The sequence below is a fragment of the Siniperca chuatsi genome, linkage group LG9 (assembly GCF_020085105.1).
Source record: "Siniperca chuatsi isolate FFG_IHB_CAS linkage group LG9, ASM2008510v1, whole genome shotgun sequence".
Classification (NCBI taxonomy): Eukaryota; Metazoa; Chordata; class Actinopteri; order Centrarchiformes; family Sinipercidae; genus Siniperca; species Siniperca chuatsi.
The window spans coordinates 4,820,422-4,830,226 of NC_058050.1; the positions used below are offsets into that span (position 1 = coordinate 4,820,422).

The 9,805-nt window shown below is 39.4% G+C and overlaps 1 protein-coding gene across 2 annotated transcripts in view; it reads left to right on the plus strand.

Moving 5' to 3' along the window:
- dgkb (diacylglycerol kinase, beta) overlaps positions 1–8,884 on the plus strand; it is a 90,236-nt gene extending 81,352 nt beyond the window's left edge. For both annotated transcript variants that reach the window (XM_044208597.1, XM_044208596.1), the window contains 3 exons: positions 2,060–2,180; positions 2,490–2,550; positions 6,977–8,884. In XM_044208597.1, the coding sequence (XP_044064532.1) occupies positions 2,060–2,180; positions 2,490–2,550; positions 6,977–7,084 (290 nt within the window). In that variant the 3' untranslated portion in view covers positions 7,085–8,884. The remainder of the gene's footprint in view (positions 1–2,059; positions 2,181–2,489; positions 2,551–6,976) is intronic.
- Positions 8,885–9,805: the final 921 nt, after the last annotated feature.

Consider the following 9,805-nt stretch of genomic DNA (forward strand, 5'->3'; position numbering starts at 1 on the left):
GCGTAAACAGTTGGGTGACTCCATTTTTCTCCCAGTTTATCTCTGGGAGGTAAACATGATGGATTTTTCTATATTTGGAGTCCACTTTTGATTATTGTTCCAGGTAATTCATTTGGACCTTTAATGTAAGAAATAATGGTTGGTGATTCAAAATAAAATGGAAATTCACCAATAAATCATACTAGATTAAATCTGACTTTCAGCCACTAAGACCTTTATTGAAATCATGTGTCTGTAATGTTTGGAGTTGAAATTAGACATTTTCACCCTTAGATCTATTGTCTCAGGTTTTGGTTAAAACAAGACAGCATGTGACATACTTTTAGGAAATAGGTGGTAAAAAAGTGTAAAAACGACAATTTGTGGTTATGTGGGGTACTTTTAAACAAACGAGATATAACATGTTAATTAGTCAGCTTTAGAGGTGTTGGTAGGCATATTTTTTTACCTACATGCTACAAAGACAGATATGAGAGTGGCATCAATCTTCTCATCTAAGTCTCAGCAAGAAAAGACAAAGAAAACAAAAAACGCGTCGTTCCCAAAATGTCAAACTATTCCATTAAATTAGCTTTACATGTCGTCTGCCTCTCTAAACAGTGTGTTTACATCAGTAATGTCTTCACAAAGACCCAAATGTAGTTGTATTCTCAGTTAGGATTGGGTTAAAAATTCTCCAGGTGGTTATACCCAAAACATGCAGGCCAACTATTTTTGTTGTGTTTTTATTAAACATCCACTGGTTGTACAGAGTCTCTCTGACCTTGTTATATTTGGCAGAGAGGCTCTATGGTCTTTCCGACACTAAGCACTCTTGGGTATACAGGATCTTTGTAGCCCCGGGCAACAAGGAATCCCTACCGCCGTGGTGATGCTGTCCATCATAAGTGTCAGCCTCGGCCTGTGTGAGCCGTTTGCATTAACGTGAGAAGTCACAATGGGGGGAGCAGCTTTAAAGCCCGGTGTCAGGAGGTCAACCTGCTGGGTATGTACACACACTCTTCCACTCCGACCCTGGAAAGCACTGCACTCACAGCCCAGCACTGAGATAGGGGCAGACGCATGTCTATCACCATGGTGACAGCTGGACACCACAGCTCGGCAGCGACAACAACACCTCACTACAACAGCAACATTACCTACGACACTCCTTCAGGAAACCAACACGGCTCAGATAAACATGACAGCGATGGAGCAGCAGCGGTGACAGCGAGCTAACTCGCTCGCACGCACCGAGTGCCTAAAAGTGGGTCTTAGTTTCAATTAGTGTCTGCATGCTCCCAGCAGCGAGGCAGCAGCTTCTTAATCTGTGGAGGGACGAGTCGATGGAAAGTCGGAGGCAGAACGGGCCGCTGAAACAGATGGGCCCTGCGTGACACTGGGCTTCCAGCAGGGGCAAAATCAATGCTCATAACTGCAAAACAGAAGAGAAATTAATAATTATATTATCACAAGATTGCATTGCATTGCCGGTGCAACCTAATTAATAACTATAGCTTGTTGCCTTTTTTTTCTTTTTTTAACTGAATGTTTTAGAAGCAGAAGCCAAAGTCTGAAGTGAGGAACATCACGTCATGTTCTTATATTCGTCCTCACTTTCCTTTTCATTTTCTTCTTTCCTTCCTCACTTTCTTAGTAAATTTCCTTTATCCCACATTCCTCTTCTCACTCTTTGTGGAGGTGTCTTGGTTTTAACATCAGAAACATTTAGGGGCAACAATGAACATAAATGTTGTGTTTATTTGATGTTGACTCATTTCTTTAACCATTTTATCAAATTTAGCAGTATAAAACATTAATTCATAGCTACTGAAATCTACTTTTAAGACATTATTCGTGCTTCTAGCATGCATACAGTAACAAACGTATATGTGCTTATGTACTTGTGTCTTCACAGAGTTACGCACTTTGCAAAACTTCTCATTTTCTAGTTTTTAAATATTCATCAGCAGCCATTACATAAACACAAATAATTCTCTAGTTGGCCTCCATGACAGCAGCAGCAGCTCTGGTTAATTGGACTTTAAGTATGTTTAAAGATATGTTTTTTGTGTTTTAGACCTGTCTGACCAGCTGCTGGAGGTGGTGGGGCTGGAAGGAGCCATGGAAATGGGTCAGATCTACACCGGCCTGAAGAGCGCTGGAAGACGCCTGGCACAGTGCTCCTCCGTGACCATCAGGTCAGTGTTCGACACGACCACAATTCACCTTTTGTCATGATTTTGTCACTTTTGTTATGTTTTGTTGTCTGTTTTGTTAGCATCTGTGCTAGATTTTGTTAGCTTATCAAGTCAACAAATCAACAATTTCTTGGCTTGGAGACAAAAAAGCAAAACAAACAAGTATGTCTGCAGTTTAATAATGTTAGAGAATTTAGGTTTTGAAATATTAAACAGTTATCACTTCCTGTCAGTTGAACAAGTTATCTGGTGCAACATTTTAAGATTTTGGTTTTAAGTTTATCTGTAACATGTTTTTTTCACTGGCAGAACGAGTAAATCCCTTCCAATGCAGATTGATGGGGAACCTTGGATGCAGACTCCCTGCACTGTAAGCATGCATTATACTGTATGTGTCCGCTGTGTCTCTTCATTGTGTATCACACACATGCAAACCCGTCAGCGAAAACATTAAGCAGCGACATATTGTAGGGGTAAAAAAATCAAACCAAATACTTTTGGGAAACATTATTAACCTCATTCTTTGCATATATTACATAATCTATAGACCCCTTTTTGACAACTTTAATGTTAACAAATGCAGCAAAATTTACATTATTTGAACACAAACAGAGTGCCTCTCAATGGGGTTGATGCTTTGCAACTTTTGACAAACGAGAGAACTTTATCCAAACAGTGAGAGGACAGAGTTTGAAGACAGAGTCAATATGCAGCAGTGAATCAACTAACTTGGAGCCACATTTTAGCCTTTCTATTGGACTGTTTAACAGGAGCTTAAAGAGTAACTTAACACCAGAATGAAAATATTTTTTCACTGAACTATTCTGGTTGAACATTTCAAGTCTGTAGCACCTCCGACAACACCCATCCTCCATGTTGTGTCAGACATGTGATCTGTAACACAAGTAAGGGTGATGTGGTGGTGTACTGATCAGATTATACGTCTACATCACTGCAGCAAGGTGACAACTTTAACAACTCTCAAAAGACATTTGAGGGAAAATAAAGCGCTCTGAGCTAACGAGCTTGCTAACGGTCAGTTAGCAAACTCGTTAGCTTAGCTCAGTCGCTAACAGGACAATTAGTTCACACAGTTTATTCAAAAGTCGTATTTGTATCATTGACTATTGTCTTATAACTGTCTGAAAACCATTGCTTTTCTGTGGAACACGTTTTCCTCCAACAGAGGAGGTTAAATAAAAGTTAATGGTGCAACACAGCTAATGAACAACAATAGCATCCATTTTGGACTCTTCGGCTCTCCGTCCCCTCAAAGGTCAACACTGTCAAGACGGGCCGCTATTGGTCAACGGTGTGAATTTGTGCGTCAAAGTTCACCAGTTTGAACTTTGACTTACACAGAATCTTCATGCAGACTTATTTCACCTCCTGAAGTGGGTCCACTGATCGCGACGATTTCATAATCGCAGAAAATGTTTGCCGTTTCAAATCCTGGTGTGTCCAAGCCTTTAGAGGTGAAGTTTCAAGTAATTTTCATCATACCGTCACCCAATTTCAACCTGAGCAGAGGACTAATTAGCCAGAATAACTGAAAACACCTGTGTGGACTCAAGAATCTTTAAAGATATGACAATCACATCAGAGTGTATAATACAGAAGGACTGCTAATGTATGGACTAAGAAAAACCACAGAATGCAGTTAGAGTATGTCTTAAGAATTAAGCCTTGATAATTCTTTTGGGTTGTTCCATACAATTCTACAAATTTTAAGTCTTACAGGATGATTTTGCGATAGATGTCAAACTTGATCTACTTTACTTTACTTGTTTATTTGGGACAATGCACAATAATTGACATCATTACGATATTAATGCCAGATTTTACACTAGTCACTAATTTTTATCTGCAGTTCCTGGGCAGGTTGATGTTACGAATTAAGAAACAAACACAGAAAAAAGACAAAACACATTCTGTAGCACAATACTGCATAAATGACTTTCTAATAGCACAGTAAATATAAAAATTTCCCGTCCGATAAGGTCTTCAGAATCAGAAATACTTAATTGATCCCCGAGGGGAAACTCCTTCGTTACAGCTGCTCACTATCACGTCAATGCACACAGGAATAGAAGTACTAATAGAATAAAAATAGAAATAATAAAATAAAAAAGGACATCGAGGATTGGTTTCAAAAGAAAAGACAGATTGGCGTCTAGTGCAGTATCTGTCCCTCTCCCACAGATCATTGATTGTTTGTTTTTTTGTGCAGTAATTTATGAAAACAAATAGTTAATGAAACAAGTCTTACTTCTTCTAATTTGCTTCTACGTCTCAAACATGTACTTCGACAAGTGTTTGCCCTCTGTCCAAGTTGTTCGTTTTTTTTTAAACTCCTCAGTTTGGCGTTGATTACGGTTGTGTTTAGCTTTAATTACATCGACACTGCAGATGAAGTGCTGCCGAGATTTACATATGGATCGCTCAGGCAAAGCTAAAAAACCCAGTGCATGACAAAACGAGTAGCCAGCAAGTGCTCTTGTATCTGCTGGCACAACTCCACGGAGCAAAATTAGGATCTGACAATACATAATTGTGCTGCAATGATTTCCACGGCAAGATTTGTTGGAGCTGAATTTGAATCAGTCTACCTGTTAAATGCTTATAAAAACAACACAGTTCAAATGGGATGTTAACCCACTAATTATTAACAACAACAGCTATGCAAATGCATCTCAGTTCCTTTGCATGCATAACATATTTAACATCATCCACCCATTTGCATTTTGAAGCGACATATGACATGTATCACTGTCTCTGATAACTAGGTCTGAGATAATTGCTACAAACTAAATTTTTACTGTACTTCCAGATGTGATTCTGGTAAAATGCCACTTTGTTTAGTCCAAACTTAGTTTTCTTAGATGATTTTTGATGGCTATGGAGTACATTACATACATAGTAACTTAATTTTTAAGAGCCATATTGCTCTGTAACTGGGGCTCTTGATACACATAAATGCTTAATGTTGCATCTTTAAAACAGAGCTCAGTTATCCTCCACATTTATTTCAGATATTCCTTTAGAGCTTCCTTATGTGACCAGTGTCTTGCCTTAAAAGGTTATTGTAGCAAAACTGTGGCTACTGCAGGTTCTTTGGCACAAACAGAGATGCGGGAGCACACAGCACTCAACCACAGCACCGTTAATCCGCCCAGCTTGCTCGCGCTTGTTGAGATTGTCTCCATTCGAGCCCGAGCCCGAACCTGAGCACATTGTGTGTCAAGCAGCAGCCCTGAAGTCCAGTTCAGTCCTGCATATAAAGGGGAGAGCATAATTATACAATGAGTCTCAGCTGTGTCAATTAGCTCACCTGAGCCACTCCCTCACCTCTCCCTCTCTGCAGCTGACTGCTTAACCATGCCCACCTCCACAATGTATTTGTATTTTGTAAAGTTCATCAGAAACATCAAGTTGAATCATGTTTAATGATAGTAGGAAGCCTACAAAAGCTGGTAATTGCTACTGAGTCAGAGTGCAAGTACAATAAATGGCAGCTTCCCTTTGAAGTGAATGGGGTCCCTTTAATGCAGACGGTAGCATTTCCTCTCCCCATTACTGCGTTTAGACTCTTAGTGCAACAGTATAATGAACTATGTGCTTAATATAACAACCCTTGATGGTTGATATTTGTTGTTCCATTGATCTACAATTTCAACCTTCAACACAAATGGCATCATTGTTGGGAAGAAGGGTAATGTCAAATATTATAAAGCCTATACTTAACCATAGTGCACCATATATATTACCATTCGTTATCATATCATGAACCCCAGGGATTCGCAAAGTTTGCCACATTAAGGACCCTCAAATGCACATTCATCTCATTCGTCTCATAAGCCAACATTTGACAAAAACCCATATGGACCCAGGACTCGTATGGGAGATTTTTATGTTGTTAATGCATTACTGAATTACATTCTGTGGGGAGATAGCGGTGGGTAAAAAGAAAGTGTGGCTTGAAACATCATTGTTTAATAGGGATAAATTCTAGTGATGTAGATTGCAGGTTATGTTCCTCACAATGCTTAGGACTCAATGGAGCTCCTTTAAGAACCTCTGTAGTTTCTAGGAGAACTACTGATTTACCTTAAAACTGAAATCTTTCATATTGTCCTCCCCAGTGTTGAAACAGTAATTGAAAAGTTGTTGGACCTTTGGCAAAAATGAAAGTGTTGAACTTAACTTTTCTCGTCCCACTAATGGTACATCTCTACAATAGCAAACTTTAGGGTGGCACTGTAAATGAAGACCCTTAACACGCCAACAAAATTTTGCTCAAGACCAAAGTAAAAGACAAAGGGACGGATTGACCCAACAACCTGCATTAACAAACCAAGCGACATCACTATCCTTAGGCCCCATTGTGGATACTTTTGCCTAAAAATTTGTCTTGTACAGGAATTTGGCTGTTTGGTCTGACCAACAGTCCAAAACCCAAAGATATTCCATTTACAATGACACAAAATATGTGAGAACCTGGAACCATTGTTGCTTACTGACTTAAATTATTAACGATCAAAATTGCTAACAATTTTCTGTCGATAGTATCGATAGAAATCGAGAGGGAGCTCTACTCAGGTGTGACTCCTAAAGCAGTTGGTTGATTGGGCCACAGATTCCTAAAACAAGGAGGAAAAAGTACACACAGAAAACAGGAGATGGTACACAGACCACATTAGCTCACGGTGTCATTTCCTTACACTTTGTAATGCGGCCTGCCCAATAGCAAGCAACACCAAACTAAAGCTCAGCGCTTTGCTTCTTTCTAACTCCAGATTGAGATCATTCACAAGAACCAGGCTCCCATGTTGATGGGAACGCCACAAAGCCGAAGCTTCTTCTCCTCCATCGTCAGACGAACACGCACTGAGAGCAAAGACTGATCCGTCATCAAGTCCTCACAAGCAACTGCAGAGCAGCGGTCACAAGTTGATCATCACTCGGCCCATTAGTGAAGGGGGGTCTTTGATGCCTGTTTGATAGCCAAGCGTACAGTAGCAAACTGTAGGTTCAGTATGTATCGCCTGCAGCATGGAGACGTCACAGAGAAGCCACTGAATCCAGAATGAGGTGTGTTTAGGACTGACGCTTTGATCTACAGTGTGTAGAGTAGTTTAGCTCCAAAAATACTGGAGCTATTTCGGGAAGTCCAATTTTCTAAAAGTCTGTTTTTATTTTTGCTGTTGTGATTTGTGCCATGTGCAAAAAACCCCACAGATGAATGTGTTTTGTGATATGATGTATTTATTTATTTATTTATTCATATTTTGCTGCTATTGATGTTTTAAACAGTTTTTTGCATTTGCATACCCCTGATGCATGATGGACAGTGAACGAGGTTGCTGCTGTTGAAGCTGACATATCTGGAGTCTGCAGCTGATCTTTCCCAAGTGTTTAGTAAGAAGTGAAGTGTCTTTGCTCAGCATTTCTTCAGCGCTTCACTCATGAATGGCTTTAAGTAGTGAAAAGACAGAGAATCACGTTTGCTTTCTTTTAATGGTCCCTGCAAGTCATCCTTGTCATGTTTTGATCTGCTGTGTTGCTGCTCCGTCAGTGAAAAGATTAGGAATGATTATTGATCGTCATAAAAAATGCATGACACTCTTTGTTTCACGTCGCACGAGAAATTTCCAGACAGTTTTAACAATTGTGTGCACACTTTGTCGCATGAGTGACCAAGATCTGTTTTGACACTTGTGGAAATTGATTGTTTTTGAATCTACATCGTCAGTGCTGCTCGGTTTAACCATATCATACTTTATCTATGAGATGGCTGCATTTTTATGGGATCCTGTGTTTTTTCTGAACAGGTACTCAGGTACTTTTAAAGTGAAAAACACCGAAAAGGCAACAGAAAAGCGTCTAGTGTTCAATCAGATTGTATTTTGGTACAATGACTGTGTTTGGATATTCACAAGAAGCAGTTTGACCTCCTCTAGTCATTGATTTGATCTGATGTCTACTGTTGAGTGTTTACAGTCCGCTGCGCATACAAGCGTACATTAACCAATTAAGGTCTAAATACAAAATGACTATTGACATATATATTGTAAAAGCTTGATTTAAAGAATCAATACTGAAAATCAATCCCATCCAATAAGTACAGATTTCAGAAGCATTTCCGCAGCCACTCACATGTGCACATGGCATCTATAAAATAATTCATAGTGCACCTTTGAAAGATTTCATTCATTTTAAACTGCTTATTTAGAATCTCCTTATACAAATAAATGGCATTATTCTGGATTGTACTGGTATATTTCTGCATTTAAATAGTATTTATCTCATTCAGTCTCACCAAAGACAAATACGCACAACACTTCAAATTCCGGGGGATTTGTTACAGACCTACCAGCGTCACACACCTGATAAATGTGTTGTTTTTAACAGAATTGCACTCCTGCTTGTTTTCTGAGAATAATTTTAGGCTTGACTGTTTCAGTCTTTAAAAGTGCCATACCCCAGTGGAGACTGAGGTCTGATGAGTCTCCACCTCTTTGCTTTGCACTTTGCAGCATTTGTACAGTGAGGTTGTATTTTTGTACCCAGTATTATTTATTTTTCCGCTTACTGCTTCACTCTAGGACTCACACCATGTTGTTCTGCCTAAAAACAAATTATGCCTGCCAATGTTGACTGAGAAAAGTGATAATGAAAATAATTAAAAAGCTTTTGTTGTTTGACATAGTGTTCTGGTGTTCATTGTACATTGACCTTTGACCCCCTAATGCACATTATGGTACTTAAAGTCAAACTGAAATTTTAATTCTATTCATTTTTTGTGTGAGGAAATATAAACTATAATGATACTGCAGCTATTGTGCATATTTTTCCATTTTCCAAAAAGGGATAAAATGGCTTTTGGACATATTTGTGGAAACAGTGTCTAAGCTTCACGCCACTCTACAATTAGAAAGCTGTATGCATAGCCACCTTCGGGTTTCACAAACATCTAGCCCTTCTCCCATTTCCTTTTATTTTTTTACTCTGCTTATGTTTTCTTAAATCATGTTGTTTGTTGCTGCTGTTTCCTTATCGTTATTCTGCTTTTAATGCTATGTGGTGAAGCCAAAGATTATTTTCCACAACGTGAACAATAAAGTTCCTAACCAGCTAACTAACTCAGGGTGATGAGGCGGTTCCCATGGCAGCGGTTGAGTGACATCTGAGCTGTTGCTAGGAGACGTGCAATCAACTACCATGGTGCACTTCTGATTGGAGGACGTCATAGCCCTGTAGCCAACGAACACTGATAGAAGACGCTGTTTTTCCGTATTTCACCAAGCCCACATAGTTGGTTGTGTACCATTTGTGATTTAAGACATCTTTCCACTAACAGCATTCAACGTTTGGGAGTACCCAACGTTTGTATTACACCCAGAGAGTGGAAGCTAGCTTTCAGTTTAAGGTTAGCCTAGCTTGCTAACGTTAACACTGATTCCCAAGAGCATGTTATTGCAACACCTGCTGAGTCATTGGCAGCTCTCAGTGCTGCGTTCATCCTGCATAATAGAAAGGAGGGGGGGTCTACTGTAGCTAACGAATTTGCTGTTTCTCTTTCATGGGTCCAGTTGTGGTGATAGAAAATGACCAGGATGTCAAAA